This window comes from Diadema antillarum, unplaced genomic scaffold (genome assembly GCF_040938485.1).
Source record: "Diadema antillarum isolate AM-2024a unplaced genomic scaffold, OU_Dant_1.0 seq00000838_RagTag, whole genome shotgun sequence".
In the NCBI taxonomy this organism is placed as follows: Eukaryota; Metazoa; Echinodermata; class Echinoidea; order Diadematoida; family Diadematidae; genus Diadema; species Diadema antillarum.
Genome location: NW_027271714.1, coordinates 134837 through 156057, shown reverse-complemented (window position 1 = coordinate 156057; position 21221 = coordinate 134837). Strand labels below are relative to the sequence as shown.

Genomic DNA, 21221 nt, shown 5'->3' with positions numbered 1-21221 from the left:
GCTTTGTTTGTTGAGCAGAATATGCGAAGTTGGCACGCCGTCGACTGAGTCGGACGTGCGAACGTGGCACATAAAGAGTTAAACAGGCTAAACATGCTCAACAAATGAAAGCTCAATTTTCTACTTTCACTTTCAAAATGAATAGATAATCTACAGCACTGGTACATGCCGTATTCTTTTCCCAATAATAGAATCGCTACTTAAAGTAAATCAAAATATTTGAAAGCTCTCTGAGATAGCTGGAAGTGCACTTATTTGTCATAATTACCAAGTTAATCATCATGTTTGAAATCCCCTGCACCGGCCCAAACGTGAAGCGTTATAGTGCCCCGAGGTTACTGCTCCACCAGAGTGGACATAATTTTGATTTTATGAGTTCAATAGATATTGGAAATTCTCTTGCTGAGGCACAATTTTATATGGACACCTTTAAAAAAAAAAAAAAAAAAAAATTAGAAAACACTCTCAGGGCGCAGACCTCCGCCAAGCAGCTACTTTGCACCGATGATCTTGCTCTTCCACAGAGATCACACACTGAAAAATCGCCTGATTTCCCAATATACACATGTAGAAGCCTCTGTTACATCATAAACCCTCAGTGCCTCAGCAGTGCAGCGCTCCTCGTCCCAGCAGAAACTAGAGCACGCACTTTAGTACGCGAATGAAAACCTCAGAAATGCACAGCTTGAACTTCCAAGTTCATTAGACCTCTATCTGTTAATTCTCTTTAATTGACCCTACCTGGTAAAATATCGAAAATCCTTCATAAAATCCATAAAAATTTCCAGATCACTACCAAAATTCAATCATCTGTTCCTTGTGTCATTCTTAACCTTTCCTGCGAGTTTCATTCATCTAAATCCGTGCAAAACTTTTTGAGTTATTTTGCCCACGGACAAACAAACAAACAAACCATGAAACCAACAAACCAACGTGGCAACGGTAACGAAAACATAACCTCCTCCCTTGGCGAAGGTAAAACACAGATCAGATGCACTTAATTTCAATTTGTGGGCATCTGTGCAATTTATAGCAATGCCAATGCCACCTAGAATTTAATTTGTCTTTTTTCATTCCCACATCATCTCTCAGGACTCAGGGTCTATTATTGTACTGACATAATTATACTTCACTGCACTGCTATTACTGGGTATAGTGCTAACCTGCTGGAATGACGGTATGCACTCATGAAATTAGCGCAGCTATGTACGTGATCGACGATCAACGGCGCGGCAAACGCCTCGCCTGTCAAGGGCTGGTGCGATCTACCGAACCGTCGGCGTCGCAGTTGACTCGAGATATCGAGATCGAGTAAAATGCCGTGAATCATGAATGTTGAATACTCACTAATGGGTAATTCTTCACAGCTGGTGAAGCTATGACTTTTTTTATGTAGCAGCACAAAACTTTGACCATAAGTTATTGCAGCGCTGTCAAATAGGATAATATTCCCGTCAATTTTATACTCACCTACTCGATCATGTGACTGGCTGGCACTGGTACACAGTTCTGCTGGATTTGTGGTCATGTGACAGCTCTACATATTATCAGGTGATCGCGAGTCCCCACTGATTGTTGCACGCAGCGCAGCTCTCGTGGCTCTCATAAAACTCGGGGGTTCAGCGGCATCTTGATCAGCTCAGCCGGTCTCGCGGGATCTCTTACCGTTTACGTTGTCCATCGCTTTTACATCGCGGATATGGCTAGTGATTCAACGAAGTCAAAGTAAGTGTCAGAACTCAGAATTTAATATTTTGATAATTAACATAAACAGAAAACCACAGTCAATCAATCATGTCATGTCATCATCTTGAACCAGGCTTGAACCTTGAAGATATAATCCCGATGGGCGATGGCAGCTTGTCCATAAGCTAAACTGGGATGGGTGTGCGACAGTAGGTGACAGTGTAAGAAGAGTAGGTGACAGTGAAAAAGTTGTATGTACAATAAAATGGTGACTGTGCAAGTAAAATCCAGGGCTGGGTCTCCGAGATCATGGAACGAGATAAGAACAATTTTAATTTTATGCACAACAGCGATCGGATGACTATAATTAAAAGCATTCGAACGTAGGACCTAAACTAACTACGTCTATGCCAAATTAATTATGATATAGAACCCTAATAAAGTTGAATGTGGCGTCTTCATGCGAATCATGATCTTACACTTTTTGTTGACAACTTGACACCTGCTGATATGACACTAAATGTAAATTGAAAGACAACAACAAAATTGTTTTATCAGTTGGTGCATGGTGTCTATTATTAGTATTATGACTATGTTACATAACATAGACCACAGTACAACTGTTTCTCTACAAGTAAATTTTTTAAATCCAAGCTTTTCCTTTAATATTAGACTATAGACCGACTGTTTGCTGTGCATATTCATTCTGAAGAGCTTGTGCAATGGACATTATTGTCTCAACAGGGTGTACCTGGATTACAATGCCACAACGCCCTTGGAGCCTGCTGTGGTAGAAGCTGTGACCAATGCCCTGACCGAAGCCTGGGGGAACCCCAGCAGCTCTTATCCACAAGGTAATTGGGACCCATGGGAACAGGAGAGAAATTGAATGAAACTTGGAGAATATCTGTGCAAAATGGAGCAGTAAAACAACAACAAAACAAGGAGCCAGATTGTCACAACTTTGATGTAGATCTGACAAATGCCAGGCAGTAAAGATTGCTTTTTCAATCATTCATCTTGATAAATCACTGCACTATACACAAACGTTTAGCAAAATTGGGATAATTCTTAATCTAGAGTAGAACAGTGCCCAATCCAATGAGAAATAAGTGAGACAAAAGAGAAATGCTGTATTCAATATTTGTCCAAATTTGACTGGCATCAGTTATAATGTATTTCCATCAGGTCTTATTTGCAAAATTATGTAAAGAAACACACACAAAAAAAGACTTGTGCTGCTTTGTGAAGCTTTGTATTATATTGCCAGAATAGTGTTGCATGAATGTTGTCTATTCTTTGCGTCAAAGGTCAGCTTGCCAAGCAGGTCATCAACAAGGCCAGAGCACAGGTAGCAGACATGATAGGGGCATCCCCCGGTGACATCATCTTCACATCTGGAGGCACAGAGGTAATGCTAAGAGAGTTTTCTTACAGGTGGAGGTGCAGGTCTAAAAAACTATATATATATTTTTTTTTTTCCTTAAACCTTTGTGTGCTTTTAGTGTTGATAGGCAAAGAAAAAGCCATATGGCTGTACACACTGTCCAAAGTCCTTGAAAAAGAAAGGGTTAAAGTGAAAGTCCACTCCTTGTTTGAGTTGATATCGAAGTGGATTGAATGAAACAATATGAAATAGGAAAATGTTCTCTTTTTTTTAATATATCAGTAAGATTGATTCCCTCCATTGAAATTATGTTAGTTTGGCTCCTGTGGTTGGTAAAGTTGTGACAGTTTTACAGTGGGTATGAAAGAGTACAGCACATGCTTTTCAATCACGTCATAATGTTGTAATCCATTTCAGTGTTATGTAAGTCATCCTCTTACTGATGTGAACCATGTTTAATTCCACTTTTTTTTTGGGGGGGGGGGGTTGCGATACATATGGCAAATTGAGATTATTACTAAAGTTAGTAAAGAATGAGAAGGAAAAAGAATGTTAAAGTATCACTTGCTTTCACAAGATAATAAAGTCGCAACCACACTAACCATATGCAAATTAGATGAGGTAATGATATAGATCTTGGCCCCCACAACCAAACAATCTTCATGATTCAGGGTTCGAAATTGGCGATGGTCCGCTGGCCATTGGCCACCCAAAATCATGTCAGACTAGCTAAAAATCATAAAATTCTGAAGTAACTAGTCCATCTGGCTAGCCAAAATGTTGCTTCAGTGTCAAAATTGATTCTAAGTAGTCCGCCTGGCTAGTTTAAAAAAAAGTTAAGTGCGACCCCTAACAGTATGATCACTCTGGGTTTTATCACAAACTCTCTATTACTTTTATTAAGTATAAAGTGTAGCACAATATAATTTCTTCAAAGAGAAACAGTCATTATGGTTTTATATTGTTTTGTTTACATTTGTTTTTGTGTGTGTTTTCCAATTCAGGCAAACAATCTTGTAATACACACAGCAATCACACATTTCAAGACCTGTCACCATGGCGACGGAAATGCCAATGGAGATGCAGGGCACCCTCTCAAGCCCCACATCATCACAACCAACCTGGAGCACGATTCTATTAAGCTTCCACTGGAACATCTCATCAAAGAAGGGATTGGTGAGTAAAGTCTGACTTGATAGCTTGCAATTAGATGGATTTATCTTGAATATCCTATAAATATTGAAATGATTTACTCCGTTGAGGACGGACTGATTTTGCTACAACACGTATTTCCCATAGACCCTTGCCTGAGTATACACGAGACTCGTCCTCAACGGGTTAATGTGTGTTTTTTAGTTTTTCATGTAGCTTTTATTTATCTCTTCAGGAATACCCCTATGATCTTCCACACCCCTGTCTGTCTTCAGGTTTAATAGCAAAGACTTTCAATATTATGTACATATCAATATATAGATAGATAGATAGATAGATAGATCAATAGATTGAGAGAATGATAGATAGATAGATAGATAGATAGATAGGTAGATAGATACAATTGTAGATAGATAGATAGATAGATAGATAGATAGATAGATAGATAAAAATGTACAGAATAAGAATTAAACTGAATTTGATTGCATTGAAGAAGTAAAATGTATTTTGTTGTTTCTTCACCAATACCATAATTGTCAGAGACATGTGTAATATGATAATCAATTTATGTTATCAATGCTGCACTGTACTGTCCACTCATTTGTCCCGACATTTCTGACGATAAATCATTATTTTTCACCATCATAACATTTAACTAACAAATCACATTGAAGGATAAATTGCAATGTATCATTGTACACTTCTCTGTCACCATCTGCCTTTCACATATATTTTCATTGTCAGTTCTAAGGCACTCCAATGTGATTGCAAAGGAAAGTAGATGAAGAAGATGATTAAGTGAAGGAATTGAGATTAGTTTGTTTCAATGTCTCTTTCTTTTTTCCACCAGCTGATGTCACCTTTGTGCCGGCGTCCACCAAGACCGGTAGAGTAGAGGTGGAGGCAGTCATGGATGCCATCAGACCGGCCACTTGTCTCATCACCATCATGCATGCCAACAATGAGATTGGAGTGATACAGGTATGTTAAGTACCTTGAGAATTTTTAACTGTCTTACAGTAGGAAGGAGAAATCTTAAAACCAAAAGATGAAAAGTATGATAGAGAAGAGAAGCAACCAAGTATTGACAGTAATTTGTGACAAACACTTAGTTGTCATAATGAGAGCTGAGCATATCAGGAGAAGCAGTATCTGTTTATGGTTGGATATGAAAACATTGCTTACATAACTTCCTACACTTCCCAGATTGGTAAGGATCATTGATCATTTAAGAAAATGCTCACAATTTGTTAAACCGTTCAGAATGAGTGCCGAGTATACTCGGGCAGGTGTCTATGGGAAATGCGTGTTGTAGCAAAGTCAAACCGTCCTCAACAGGTTAATGAGAGAGCTGGCTATCAGCTATAGCCTCCCAACATGGATATGGATATGTGGGACTCAATTAGTGTCTGCACAAGAGAACCACAACTGGCAACATATCACAGAACCCCTCCTCAGGAAATTGAAATGGGGGAAAGTGTATACAACACTGAATTCATATGCAGTATAAAATGGGATATAATCAAAATGAGGCACGCACTGTAACACTGTGGGAAACTAACATGTGCATAATTCTGTGTTGATGAGTAGGACTGTATGAACACAGGGATGTCAAATAGGTCGATCAACAAGACCATTTTTATTCTGATATTCCTTTGTTTTGTTTTGGTTTTTTCCAGCCAGTGACGGAGATATTTGAGCGTGTGAGAGAAGAGCAGAAAAGCCACAGAGGGCGGAAGATTCTCTTGCACACAGATGCTGCCCAGACAATCGGCAAGATTGAAGTCAATGTTTCCGATCTGAACGTAGACTACCTGACAATTGTTGGTCACAAGGTATGCATCTAGAGGGTCACTTATTATTCATCATCATTTGATGATACATGCTGCTGTGCTTGTAGCTTTAATCGCAATGATGGTGATGATGATCACTTTTATGTCGATCATTAGTATTGATATTGTAGTCATTTGTCGTTTTTATTTCATTCGTTGAATCTATATAAATTTTTTATCATCATTCGTGACTTTGATGGTGGTCAGAGTGTTTAGTACCAACTAATGCAGTTTATGATAATTAACCTACCACTAATGAATTAATGAGTTATTTTCTTTGTTTGATTTCTTGATGTGTTTGAGAACTTTAATCCATCTTGTAGCTTCTAAATGAAATCTGTTTCCTAAATGAAATCTGTTTTTTAAATGTCCACAAAAGTCCACCAATAAACATGATTTTCAGGAAAGGGTGTACATAATCATATGCATAAGTATTTAGATTTTTGCATATTGCTTTATATAACACCTTTGCGCCCTTCTTACCATCAAAAGGTGAGAAAAATAAATGCAGTGAGTGGAAAAATGTACATTTCAGATATGTGTACAGGTTGGTTATCTTTGAAATGGTCAGCAGTTACAATTTTATTGGGTGCTTTCATTTGTGTTATTTCAGTTCTATGGTCCGAGGATTGGAGCCCTGTATGTGAAAAGGGGTGGGGCAGGCCCACCCATCTACCCCATGCTCTTTGGAGGAGGACAGGAGAGAAATCTTAGGCCTGGGTGAGTGGCAAGCTTAGATCCACATGTACCCCCTTGGAGTAAGGAGAGGCTCCATCGATGGTTTTAAGGTTGCAGATCTCACTTTTTAGAGTGCCTTAGAAAAGTTGCACAGGTATTAACTCTTTATGTGCCACATTTGTACAACTTAGTCAGTCGACTCAGGTTAAGAAGAGATGGTCCATCTCTCAGAAGAGAAACAGAAGACCCAGAAGAACATATTGACTGCCCAAGCAAAAAGATTTATCACGGTTTTTGTTAAGGACAAATGGTGTCGGGGGTACCATAAAGCTACAAACGCGTGGGTAAATTCAATTGGTGTGCTACCTGCTGGAGTAAATGTTTGTACCTAATATTGTGTTCTTCACCCTTTGTAGTATGAACAAATTCTTTATAAAGGTTTTTGTTTGTTTGTTTGTTTTTTAAAGATATGGAAGGCATAAGAATGTTTGTTAGGTTTTTTTTCTTTTTTGGTTTTTTTTTTCCGGGGGGGGGGGGGGGGGGGGGCAATTTGTAGCCATATGTATGTGTTAGGTTTAATGTCATGGGGTAACCATATTTATGTATGCCACTCTATAGATTAGTCTACATTTGGTTTTGTCTTACTACTAGCTAGCCCCAAGGTTCCCTGTGGTGGTATAGATTATAATGATTTATTAGAATTTCATCTATTAACAGTTCTATCTTCTCTTTGTTTTCCTTTATAATAAATTTTGTATCAATTGTAGGACAGAGAATACTGGAATGATTGCAGGCTTGGGAAAGGTAAGAAGCTGCAATGAAGTGGACAACTTTGATGTTTCTTCAAAGCTTTAGGCCAACTGGACTCAATTTTGCCCTGTGTGGGAGGAAAATGTATGTGATATCACGTCTACGATCTTGCACTGTTAGAGTAGTTGTGTGTGCATAGTTGTTCTGGATAGATTGATTTACATATTACCATTGGAAAATTTGTATTTGAGTGTGAGAAAGCTTGAATACTTCACAGAAAAGGAGTACACTACGGCTGTTTGGTATGACTTTTCTTCAGTCGCACACCACGATACAAACATGATATCACTTAGTCTAGAGGAAGATAAATAAGTGTGTTTGCTTGTATCTGAGAATGTACTATTTGTACAGACAATAATGATGTGGCGTAATAGGAAGTATTTGTAGCATATAGTTTTATGACGAAAACACCAAAAATGATCTCTTGAGATCATTTTTCTTCATTCTCCTGTGTGCCTGCACAACCTGGGATTTCACCTGACTGCAATCTGTCAGAGTTTGATCCTGTTCCCGAAAGCCGAGTGAAATCCCTCATTAAATCGCTATCCTCAAAGTCTTCCAGCTTGGATCCAATCCCCACATGGCTGGTAAAGGCATGTCTCGATGAACTTCTGCCTCTTATGACACAAATCATCAACCTCTCTCTTTCCTCAGGAGTGGTTCCTGAGCAGTTCAAGACAGCACATGTGGTACCTTTATTAAAGAAACCTGGTCTTGAACGGAATGATTTAAAGAACTACAGGCCTATCACTAACTTACCATTTCTTAGCAAGGTCCTTGAGAAACTTGTTGCAGCTCAACTCAGGACTTATCTGGATGAAAACAGCTTGTTTCCACCTCATCAATCGGCTTATTGTCATTTTCACTCTACTGAAACTGCTCTGGTAAGAGTCCTTAATAATCTTCTGCTTGCTCTGGATAAGGGTCAGGAAGCTGTCCTCATTATTTTAGACTACTCCGCTGCGTTTGATACGCTAGATCATCACAGTCTCCTTCATCGTCTTGAGTCTGATTGTGGTATCAAAGGAACTGTTCTCCATTGGATAGAATCTTATCTGGAGGGACGCAATCAGGAGATTCTTGTTAATGGCACTCGCTCCAGACCCTTTTCCCTTCCTTATGGGGTCCCTCAAGGATCAGTTGTAGGACCCCTGATGTATATCCTGTACACCGGTCCTTTGGGAAGACTTATCAACTCTCATCATGGAATGCAACATGCAACCTACGCTGATGACACTCAAATATACCTCATCATGAGCTCATCAGATCATGAGGGGGCGATGCTCAGACTCTCCGCCTGCATCAATGATGTGAAGAGATGGTCATTTGAGCATAAGCTGAAGCTTAATGAGCTCAAAACTGAAATGCTTCATCTGTCATCCAAGTTCCGTAATACAGACTGCCTGCCATCTCTTAACTTTGAATCTGGAAGCATTTCTTCGTCAGAGCGTATTCGAGACCTCGGGGTTATTCTTGACAAGAACCTGACTCTTAATCACCAAATTAAAAGTATATGTCGATCCGCCTCATGAGGTGTATGCAAAATCGGAAAGATAAGGCGATATCTCGATAAGTCATCCACGGAACGATTAGTCCATGCCTTCATCTCATCACATTTGGATTACTGCAATGGTCTCCTTGCTGGTCTCCCGTCTTCCAACATTGCACCCCTTCAACGAATACAAAACACTGCAGCCAGACTTGTCACTCGAACTAAAAAATCAGATCATATCAGCCCAATCTTACAGTCCCTTCACTGGCTACAGATCCAAGACAGAATCATCTTCAAAGTTCTCCTTCTCATTTTCAAAATCAACCACAACCTCGCACCACCCTACCTTCAAGATCTTGTTTCTCTCCGCTCTGCATCCACATCCTCCACAACCAGACGTCTTCGTTCCGCCACCACTGCCAATCTTCAGTTATCCTCTGGACCTCGTACCAACACACGTTATGGTGATCGTGCCTTTTCCTCTCTTGCTCCTAAACTATGGAACAATCTTCCCGTCAGCATCCGACAAGCCAATACACTAGATTCATTTAAGTCAAACCTCAAAACATATCTCTTTAGGAAGTGTTATCTGTGTCGGTAGTGTACTAGTATTTGTAATTGTTGTCATATATATGATTGTTGCTGTACTTATATGTGGATTGCTTATTGTTTTCTTCTTCACTCGTTCTCTATCTTTGTTTTTCCCCAGCGCTTAGAAATATGATATTAAGCGCTTTATAAATGTTATGTATTATTATTATTATTATTATTATTTTTTATGATGAAAACACAAAAAAGCCTCAGGTCAAGCAAAGTCATGGTAGTGTAAATTTTCAGTCTTATATTATTCATTCCAGCAGTCTACCTTTGCCTGTAGAAGAATATCAGACATAGAATTAATGACCCTACCCTAATTCAAGGAAATATACTGCTAATTTGAGACTCTGTGGTGGAATTTTTGAATAGTTTTGATATTTCAGAAATACCCAGAATGGCCCTTCATGTTCCAATACAATTGTACCAGTGTGGATTAGCTCAAGGTCATGTACACGTAACTTCTTGATATAGCATTATCAAGATAGTTTGACACATGTACGGCCTCTTTGCAAAGTGTTTCAAGTGACTTCAGAGTCATACGCGGAATTTCTGCTTCCCTTTCTCACAGGCTGCAGAGCTTGTCACGGGAAATATTGGCAAATACGAGTCTGGAATGAGAGCAGTACGAGACTATCTTGAGGAGTCACTCTTGGTGAGAATAATTTGCACCTTGATAATATAGTTACCAGTATAGTATCTTAGTCAATTAATGGTCATATTATGCACATTATAGCAAGAGCATAGATATAGTCTAAGAGAATACATGACCTTTAAAAAAATTGTTTGTTGCACAGTTGAAAAATTGGTTTTATAGTCCCCAGTTGAAAAAAAAAAAAAAAAAGGACTCCTCTCGGGAAACATGTCCTGGAATTTCATTGTAACTAAACTGTCAGAAGGGCATTTAAATGCCGCTTCGATAGTGTTATTTTCTTTTATGGGATTTATTGGTTTCTAGATAAGATGTTTACTTAAATTCACACTGTGAGTTAAAAAACAAAGAAGTTGGTATGCATATATGTTTATATGCCTGTGTAAAGGCAGAAATGAAATGATGATAGTATTTCACACAATGCTTATCTTTCTCTCCTATGTGTATATAACATTTGATTTTGGTTGTGCCATTTGAAAAGAACAGTAAGAACTTTCTGTCATTTCTGCTAATGGCTTTTTTTTTGTCAGCAGATTTTTGGTAATTGTTTGTCATATGAAGTTGAAGTTTAATATTTACCAAGACAGCAATACCATAGACAAAACAAAACTATTTATGTCTTATTTTCTGTCCCCAGTAGTCTGCCTTTGGTGATATGATTCACATCAATGGGAAGTTTGAAGGCAGCCGGCGAATTCCAAACACCTGTAACGTGTCTTTCATGGGCAAAAATCGCCAAGGTAATAAGTTCGTGGAAGGAAAATCTCAATCTCAGATTGGTATAGTTTCTCTGTGTTGTCCAATTACAATGTTATAAATTGTAAAACCAGACATTTTTTCATCAAATAAACTTTGAATTCCTCTAAAAAATGGTATGTTCTGTACTATATCATAAGTGTTTTCTTGGTATCTCGCAAAAAGTTAACGCCCAATTCTCATCTCCACCAATACCTACCATCCCTTTAAGAGAATTCATTTTCAAACAAAATGTGGCAATGTTAGGTTAATGGCCAGAAGTGACTGTTGACAATCGTGTCCCACAAATTATTAGACCCAGGTATGCAGCAGTTTACATCATTAAATGTCACCGAGGTTTTGTTTAGGCAGGGCTCGACACTAACTGTGGCCCGGTGGCCCAGGGCCACCAAAAATGAAAGTCGGGCCACCAAATTTTAAAAAAAGGGCAAATTTGGTGGCCCGCCTTGGGCCACCAAAATTTTTGGAAGAGTGTGTCAATTAATTCGTAACTTTTTTCGCCGGAAATTAGCAGTTAAATGATTTGTTTAAAGGATGGATGAAAAGGAATGAATGAGTGCCTGAGAGTGAGTGATGCGAGTTTGTTGAGGTTTATTTATGAGTAGGTTCTAGATGTGTCCAACTTCCAATTCTTACTGTGATAAAACTTAGATATTTGACTCATTAAAAAACAGGACTTTTAATGTTTTTAATTGTTTTTTTTTCCGGGGCCACCAAATTTTTCTCTCGGGCCACCAAAAATTTGAAATTGAGGATTTTGGTGGTCCCATCGGGCCACCAAATAAAAAAGTTAGTGTGGAGCCCTGGTTTAGGTCACAAGAGTGAAGATGAATCCAAACTTCTCAAAGTTGTTTCATGTCCTCGTTGGATAAGCACAAAGCAGCTACTTCTCTCACAATCTAGACTATACGTCCAGCTCTACGCAAATCTGTGAGTATTTCTAATGCATTATTCTGACATGATGTGATGATTTTAGCTGAGTCTTTTTTGTTTTCTTCTTTTGTCCGACTGTAGGAAGAAAACTTCTCTCCATGGCAACCAGTCTCCAAGCCAGTGTAGGAGCAGCTTGTCACTCACATACTGGTGAAAGGTTAGTGACTGACTTGATGTACAATGTATTTCAATGCTATTAAAGAGAGTTGTGGGCTTTAAAGAGATACCTGACAGAAAGGGGTTTTTTAGCTCACCTGAGCCTTCAAGTGAGCTATTGCGATCGCTCTTCGTCCGGCGTCCGGCGTCCGGCGTCCGTCGTCCGTTGTGCGTCGTGCGTCGTGCGTCGTCCGTCGTCCGTCGTGCGTAAACTTTTTAAATTTTCATCTTCTTCTTGAGAACCCCATGACCGATTTTCACCAAACTTTGCAGGTAGCATCCCTAGGGGGATAGGATCTCAATTTGTTCAAATGGGCACCATGGCATACCTGGGGGGCCCCAGGAGGGCCCAAACCCCCTAAAATTAAGGAATCTTTAAAAATCTTCTAGAACCAGAAGTGATAGGGCTTAGATAATACTATGAGTTAGTACATTGATGACTGTAGTTTCTTGGCGGAATCAGGGGTACCCCCCCCCCCCCCCCCCCCCCCTTGGGACCCAGGAGAGGGGATGGAGAGAAGTCCTACAGTTGTAATGGGGCCTGAATTGTACATGTTCATCTTCTTTTTGAAAACCTCATGTATTTTGACCAAACTTAGCAGGTAGCATCCTTAGGCCCCCCCCCCCCCCACAAATTAAGGAGTATTGCAAAATCTACTCTAGAACCAGAAATGATAAAGCATAGATAATACCATGAGTTTGTACATTGATGACTTTAGTTCCAAGTTTGTTCATTGCAGATCCAGGGCTGCCTGCCCCCCCCCCCCCCCACCCTGGAGTTTAGGGGGGGGGGATCCATATGCAGACCTAAGTTTCCAATGTTCTTAGGTAAGAGTGTGCAAGAATGCATGGAAGGTGAAACTGCGATACTCAGGTGAGCGTGTGACCCCCGGGTCTCTTGTTATTCTTGTTTTTGTTTGTTTGCTTGTTCATTTCCATCTAAAAAAATGGCTGGATGGCCCATATTCAGCTGCAATAGCTGGTCTTCCAGTTGGATATGAGGTGGGACCACTTCGCCGGGTTAAACACCCTGCTCTTTACGATGAATAAATGAAGTGGGATCTTATATGCGCATGAGTTGTGACTCTCTCACACATGGGACTTCCATTTTATGTCTTATCCGAGGGACATATTTTGAAAAAGCCAAGTTGGAAGAGGGGGAAAGGGGAAATTGCTATGGACATTTACTTGAACATTGGTTGCAATGTATATTTTGGCATGTAATATTGTGCAAAAGAAAAATAATAACTTTTGTGATTCACTAGCACTATAGCTGCTGTTGTCTTACCCATTTATTGGTTGGTATGATATTAAAAATGACTGCCATAAGTTTTGAAGCGTGGGTATTTCTAATTGTACAAATGATCCTTTCACTGTATATTCATGGTATTATCGAGGATTGGGGAACCATACAGTATACCTGTTCGTCGAAAAGATTTTTGCTTGTCAATGTGTGTATATGCACATGCTTGTTTGTCAAAAAACATCAACAAGCCATGCACAAAAGAAATGTGTTTACACCCTCTGCGCGTGATGTGATGCAAGTCCATTATTCAACAGTCTCTTATGAAATTATAATTCAGGTTTATGTGGAACAAAAGTAATACATGTATATGTCTCTTGTGAAATATTAGTGTGACATGTCTTTTTATCATTATTATTTTCTCTCTTTTTTTTTTGGGGGGGGGGTGTCATTGCGATTATGTGTCTTCTTTTGTTTTATCTTTTGGGGAAACAGCACAGTATAATTAATTATTAGGAGAGCAGTAGTTAAACATGCGATGAATGTTTTTCTACAATATATTTGTGCACACTGTACGACGAAGAAAAAAATGTCTCGTAATCTTTACTTCTATTCTCTCTCTTCCTAGACCGTCACACATCTTGCTTGCCATTGGTGTTCCATATGACATTGCAACCAACGCTCTGAGACTCAGCGTCGGACGAGGAACGACCTTTGCTGACATCGACAGGGTCGTCAGTGATCTCAAAGATGTCTTGAAGAGTATAGATGCTGAAAATGGGAATTCATGATCATCATAATCCTCTGATTTTAATTCCCCTTGTCAAGAGGAAACCAAGTAAAAGTGATTCCTATATTTATTTAATCAGCTGCTGCTTTTGTAGATGACTTTATTATTTTTTTAAAAAAAATCAATTTTCAATGCTGAAGCATCTTATTTTTTATGAATATGATGGACCAGTTATATCAGTGGTGGTCTTTTTTAGTCCCTGGATAGAATAGGAATTATGATACTGAAATACATGGCAGAACAGAGATACTGAAATATTTAGTGGAAAATAGATGACGCATTGGCCCAGTTGTGAGTGCAAAAATGCCAAAATACATGCCATATTACAAAAGGTGCATACTACTATTACAGTCATACAATGACAAAGATTCCCATGTACATAGCCACTGGCAGAAAAGCTGAAGCTCTCTACACGCACAGGGTATTAAGATCCCAAGCTGAAAGAAACCATCATTGTGCATGTTCATTCATTTGCAAGGACTGTAAATAATAATGATAATAATTGATATGATTTATATAGCGCCAAATCCACTCTGCAGAGTGCTCTAGGCGCGGAAGGAAGAGAAAGTGAAGGAGATAAAGGACATACAAATATCAAATACATGTAATGAGTAGTCAAATTGAGGCTTTGAACAAGTGAGTTTTTAGACTGCTTTTAAAGGAGTCTGATGAAGAACAAATTTTTACGGCTGAAGGTAAGTTATTCCATAAGGTGGGAGCAGCATGGCCAAAGGCACGTGTGCCCCATATTGTAGTGAATCTTGGAATTATCAGAGAACCAGAGTGGGATGAGCATAGAGATCTAGCAGGGATGTAAAGCGGGACCTTTACAATTGCCAAACAATTTCCCTCAGAGATTTGCTTCATTTTCTTCATTTTATCATGGTCTCAACTCACAAGTGGGAAATGGGACAAAGGGAAGAAAAAAGGTATATAAGTCCTATCATTGGCAAACAGAGATTCTGGAGACTCTAATAGTGCTGAAACCAGATACTGGATGTTTGCAATTAACATTATCAGGCTGTTGTAATAGGTTACAAATATTTTACTGAGTACTATTTTACAAACCCTCGCATGCCACAATAACTTTTTGAAAAGAACTCTTGAGGAGTCAATATCAGTAATTACTGTAAAAGTGGATATTTTCGTGCAAGTAATCTTTTGCACTTGGCCAGTTAAGATGAATTTTGCATGATTTTTATTCTGCAAAATTAAGGCAGTAATTAATGAATCATATACATGTATCAAGCAAAAATGTTTGCATACTTTTATCTTTGGTCACATGAAATGTGCAGAAATTTGACACCACAAAAATTTCCACTTTTACAATAATTAGAATTAGATCCAGAAGAGCATAAAGTAGGCCTACAATGCATTCTTTTTTTTCCCTTTGTTTTTAACTTGTGATGTTTGAGTGGGGGATAGATTATGACTTCAATGCTTCAATGCGTTTTGTTTGACAGCATATCTTTCCTTCTGAAGAATTAATGGATTGTGCCTTCAAAAAAACATGTTATTTGACAATACACGCACAAACACACAAATTATGTATTATAATCTCATCAATGCTGCTCTTACTCAAACATGGAATTATAGTTAATTTTTTGTGAGGTAGATTTGATGTATCATATGTGTGAGTTTTGGTAAGTGTCAAAAGAATCACAACTCATGCTTGGATAGCCTGTGCGTATTATGTGTTTGCACTCACTGATTAATGAGTGCATCTTTTTATTTCGTTCCATCTGGAAACAACACATTGTGTATTAGATACAGATTGGGTGATGGTAACGAGTGTACTAAGTACTGTAGTATGTAGGCATGTAGTGTGATTAAATACATCATCCTACAATCGACAATGATGTCCTACAAGTGTATAAATTATTGTCACTCAAAAGTGCTACTGTTGTCATAGTATTATGGAGTACAGTGTATGATTGTGTTTGTTTTTATGTCATGTGTATGTGTTTATGTATTTTACAAATGGGCTTTCCTAATCCATGTTGCCTACATGTTTGTTTAAAGTACATTGTACACTGCATAGCAATTGACTAAATTAGAGCTTGTTTCTTGTTATTGTACACATTTGAAAAGTCATCATAGAAACATCTTCGTCAATTTTGCCATCTTTGATCCTATTGATGGCAATCAGGTACATTATGTATAACAATAACAAACAAGGCAGTATACAGTATGTCAAAAAATTTACAATCGGATTTCTGCATTGATAACATTCAAAATGCTGCTCAAACAATTCGAATGCTATTTCAGGGAATGAAACTACAACTTCTTACCTACATTTTGGAGAAAATCCTGTTCGATTTGGTTAAGTGGTCACAGAGAAAAAAGTGTGGATCGTTATAAAGCATGTCATGTGTCCGTTTCTTCCAAGTTCAGCGCTTGGATGCTCTTTGAACTGTGAACACAGTGAACAAAACTTGGAGGGAAGGGATTCCTGACATGCTCTACAAAGATCCTCAATTCTCTTTGACCACTTCACCAAATCGAATGGGGTTTTCTGTAAGATGCAGATAATAAGTTATAGTTTCATACTTTGAAATTGCATCTGGATTGATTCACTATTTTTAAAGTTAGTGTTGCGGAAAGTCCGATTGTATTTTTTGTTGGGGGACATACGAATGGACTCTCTTGATAAAGAACACTGATATAGCAAACTTTCATATGAACAGAATAATCTTTCTTACTCCACAGTTGAGCATTTCTTTGTAAGTCTTTGTTTTCAATCCCCAATACATGTATAACAATGCCAATATGAAAAAATGATTCTCAGGTCGGAAGGCATTTGAGATAACAAGAGTACTCTGAACATACATTGGATTTACAAAGAGAGTATACTGTATTTTCTCAAAGTAACAATCATTTTCAAGTAATTTCATATTTTGATTCTTAATTTCAAATTCTCTGTCATTGTTAGGTGTGCAACATTCACACACAAAAAAAGAAATAGTAAGTTGGTCTTTCTGGGATGAAATAAGACAGGCCTGCAGCAAAGAACAATACTTTTTCATTGTTAAATCACTTTTTATAACTTTTCTTACTCAGTTGTTTTTTTTTTATAATCCGTTATACCCAAATATTAATTAATGCACACTTCTGGGAGATGAAGTCATGAATACATTGTTTAAGTATTTACTAGATTACTTGTACATTAGCTGATTTTAGAATTCGATTGATATCATATCTTCGCACATCATTCTTGTACTCGATTTTAGAAACCCCAAGATAAAACATAATGAAATATTAAAACGAAATCCAAATTTTAGTCATGCTTTCTTACACGTAATACTGTATACGGTATTGGACTTAATAGATCTTAGTGATATACAATGAATTCCCAGCGGGATTCAAGTCTAAGCTATAAATTTGACTTTGCTGATGTTTAGAGGTATATAATTTAAAATTGCAGATTTCTTGAATCTTGAAATAGCAACCATAATATCGCTTCAAACATTGAGCAATATTCTTGTACAATGTATGTACACGTACTTGCATCTACCAAAATACGCTTTATCTACAGAACAAGTTATAGTGTACCCCGCTGGGATTATCCTTTACGATTCACCCATTCAAACATGATCACATCATTTATATCCAATGGATGTAATTCAAGATTCTTTTGCATTTTACGGAATGGAGAAATGACACCCAACCTCTCCACAGCCCCTATGCGTTACGAGATTCTAAAGACCCTTTTAGACTTTATACAGTGCACTCCCGTTTCAATGAGCACGCTGTAGTTAACGAAATTCCGGTTACAACGAAGTAAACATTCAGACCTCAACATTATCCGGTCGATGCATTCTTATTGTTTATTTGTTCGGTTGTAACGAAATTTCGATAAAACGAAAGAAATCTGCCAGTCCCGCGAGGATTTCGTTATAACGGGAGTCCACTGTATAACACCCTTGGAAGTCACGTAGGCATGGGGTAAAGTAATACTAGTACTTAGTTGAAGTATGGACCGTACGTGATTACGCCATGTTCCAGCTAAAGAGCTTAGATGATTTCCTTCGAATGGAATTTGATGTGGTGATACTAAGATTTGAATCGCTAAAGAAGAGATATTCCGTGAGTCAAAGAGGATTACGGCGTTGTCGTGGTAACAGGTGCCTTGGTCTATTGGTCGTCTCATCAACAAAGAATCTTCCAAAAGCGACAGCCGCTAGCTGTAATCATGTGACCGGAAAGAGGGAGTGAGATAGAAAGAGAGGGAGAGGTTATTAATGTGATATATGATACCTGTTTATATACAAGAAATTTATGGAGGTTCACGTCGATTATCGTTTGAGAAGATATGAGAATAAACATGCAAGCAGAATCCATCTAACTAGAGTAGCAACCTCCAATGATTATTATACGCTACATACAATATTGTAGAATTTATATTATGCTCTTTTATTTACGATATGAAAACTTTGGATGGTTTTCGCGATCATTGGGCATACTGTACATTACATTAAAACTGGTAAAAGACTCATGAAGTATAAACTTATACTTAATGGATCATACAAGGAAACGGAATACTTTCACTTTACGGCTTTGGATTCATTTAATCGTTTATTAACGTGGTAATTTTCCCCACTGTAGCGGTATTTTCATTGCAGAAATTTTGGGGTAGCAAAGAAAATGTTGACAACAATAATTATATCATCATAATGACCTTCTTTTTTTTTTTCTCTCTCTCTCTCTCTCTCTCATTTGGCTAGGCACTTAACTCGTTTTGAAAGCGCCGTAAAGCATAAGCTTGCCCGGCATAACAATTTTTTGAATTCATCAATCACGTTTAAACAAAGGATGAACTTGCGTAGACTACAGGTCACCAGAATGGACCGTCACTTAACAATTTGGAAAGCCTCTATTTTATAATTTGACGTGGAATGCATTAGCATTAGGGCCTAATTTTGTTGGGGTGTTTTCTATTGATATTGTCATTGTTCCACTTTCGTTGTCAGGCGGATGTGCCAGCAAGCACTATTTGTAAGGATCCCTTGAATAATCATCTCATGTTTTTCTCTGCAAATAAAATCCAACACACCTAGCTGTTGGTACAAATTACCAGTTTCTTTTCTGCTCATGGGCAAAGCAGAACCCCGGGTTATTCAAAAATACTTATTTTGCTTTATTTGTGCAGTTTTACTCATAGTGACGAATACCACCCCTTCAATTAGCATGACACTGTGTCATGATGTAACATGGCCGGCACCCACGTTTTTGAAAAGTGGGGCCCATTCTATGCATTGTATTTCTGGTGCCACTTCCGGGTTTCATCAGCTAACAAGCAGGGGAAAAAAGGGTCCTCAGTGCAACTTTGGTACACCACAAATAAAGCTTAACCACGGTTTTTTTTTCTTCTTTCTTTCTTTCTGGTGCCACTTTTGGGGAAAAAAACGGGGGGGGGGGATGGGGCAAGTAATTAGATCCTATGTATTCCTATAATAAAGTCATCCAAAAAAAGTGGGGCCACAGTGGCGGATCCAGAGGGGGGCGCACCAGGCGCACGCCCCTTTTTATTTTTTTGTTAAGACAAAATAAATCAAAAGAAAAAATAGGTGATGTGCCTCCCTTTGCGGAATTCCTGGCCTGAGCGCCCTCCCCCCCCCCCCCCTCCTCAGTCGGACTTTTAATATATCGATTGACATTTCGTGTTATTGGTTTGGTTGAAGATCACGTGTATACGGGTGGCTATACCATAGTGGATACTCACAACTGGATGATCCTCGTTTGTCAGGTTGTAGGTTCGAGACTCTGGATGCGATACTTTCCAGGCTGAGATTACTTCCCGAGAGCAGCTTCATCAACATCAGCTTTTGCGTGTTCTAGGCGTCAACGAAAAGAAAAAAGATCAAAATTAATGTTTTATAATTTGTAGTTTTGATTATCCCATATACTGTTTTTCCTTCCTTCACATGATTGTGTGTGGTCATGTGTATGCAAGTCGTAATACATGTATCTTCTTTGTCAAGGTTTATGATTTCCTCCGTCTATTCGTCATATTCATTCTTTTCATTGTGTGTGCTGCATTGAAATGTAGATTTAATTGTAGTCACGTGATATGTGATGCCATGTAAGTTTCCCGTGGGTGATTATTCTACTTCATTAGTATATGAATGTGAATGTTTACAAGATTCAGAAGACAGGTAATAAGGTCAGAAAACAAAACTAAGCTATACAAAACATTGAAAAAGGTAAAAACTCCTACAGCTTTATAGGACAAAAATCCACTTTCAATTTGTGTGAGGAAAGAAATAATATTTCCATCACAGAAGACAACGATTGAAATTAAGTGAATGGTACCCTTACTTATTAAGAAGAGAGTAGATAAACATTACATTAACAAAGAATATAGATAAATGGCATATTACAAGTTGTGGAGCAGGTAATTCATACTTTGAGACACTCATAAAAGCTACATTTTTAACATGTGAACATCAATTTTTATAAACATGAAATAAAACACGAGAATTAATGTACCGTGTATTTTTATTTTTTTTTCTCATGGCATCTATTTTTTTTCTTATCATGCCGTAATGCAGCAAAGACATCGGTAATAATATTATGTCTGACATAATGAAGAAACAATGACAATCGCTATCAGAAGGAGTATTCCAGGAGGATCATAAATATAATGAGCTGGTCTAACATGACTATCTTTTTTTTTTCCAAATAAAAGAGCGATAATATTGTGTAAAATGGAAAGCATTTTCAGAATATAAGCCCGAATGTCTGCCATTCACTTTATCAGTTAAAGTCTATAGACATGGTTAACTAATCAGGCCCTGGGTTAACTTTACTGCAGAAATTATTGTCGCATCCTCACTAAATTAGCCACTCTATATACGTTTTACTGTGTATTCTGTATTGAAATACAAAACAAACAAACAAAACAACAACTTACAATTTGAGAGAGAAAGATTATCTTTAATCTTCCAAAGATATGTTGCAACATTTTGGGATCATTATTATTATCATTATCTAATTTCGCGATATAAGACAGTAGCCTTTGCTATAACGCAGCAACCAAATAAACAGTGGCATACAGAGA

General features: G+C 38.1%; 1 protein-coding gene across 1 annotated transcript; it reads left to right on the top strand.

The window, feature by feature from the left end:
* The first annotated feature begins 1204 nt into the window (after positions 1 to 1204).
* Positions 1205 to 14162, top strand: LOC139740154 (selenocysteine lyase-like). The gene is made up of 12 exons (XM_071650742.1): positions 1205 to 1311; positions 2431 to 2540; positions 2997 to 3097; positions 4078 to 4249; positions 5076 to 5206; positions 5905 to 6060; positions 6671 to 6777; positions 7503 to 7539; positions 10203 to 10286; positions 10924 to 11023; positions 12054 to 12129; positions 14000 to 14162. The coding sequence occupies exons 1-12, from the start codon at positions 1205 to 1207 to the stop codon at positions 14160 to 14162; spliced, it is 1344 nt and encodes a 447-aa protein (XP_071506843.1).
* Positions 14163 to 21221: the final 7059 nt, after the last annotated feature.

Excerpts from the sequence above, each read along its gene's own strand:
- LOC139740154 (XM_071650742.1), top strand. The coding sequence starts at position 1,205 with ATGTACGTGATCGACGATCAACGGCGCGGCAAACGCCTCGCCTGTCAA. Across the intron at positions 3,098-4,077 it reads TCACATCTGGAGGCACAGAG|GCAAACAATCTTGTAATACA; the intron begins GTAATGCTAAGA and ends TTTCCAATTCAG. Across the intron at positions 11,024-12,053 it reads CATGGGCAAAAATCGCCAAG|GAAGAAAACTTCTCTCCATG; the intron begins GTAATAAGTTCG and ends GTCCGACTGTAG.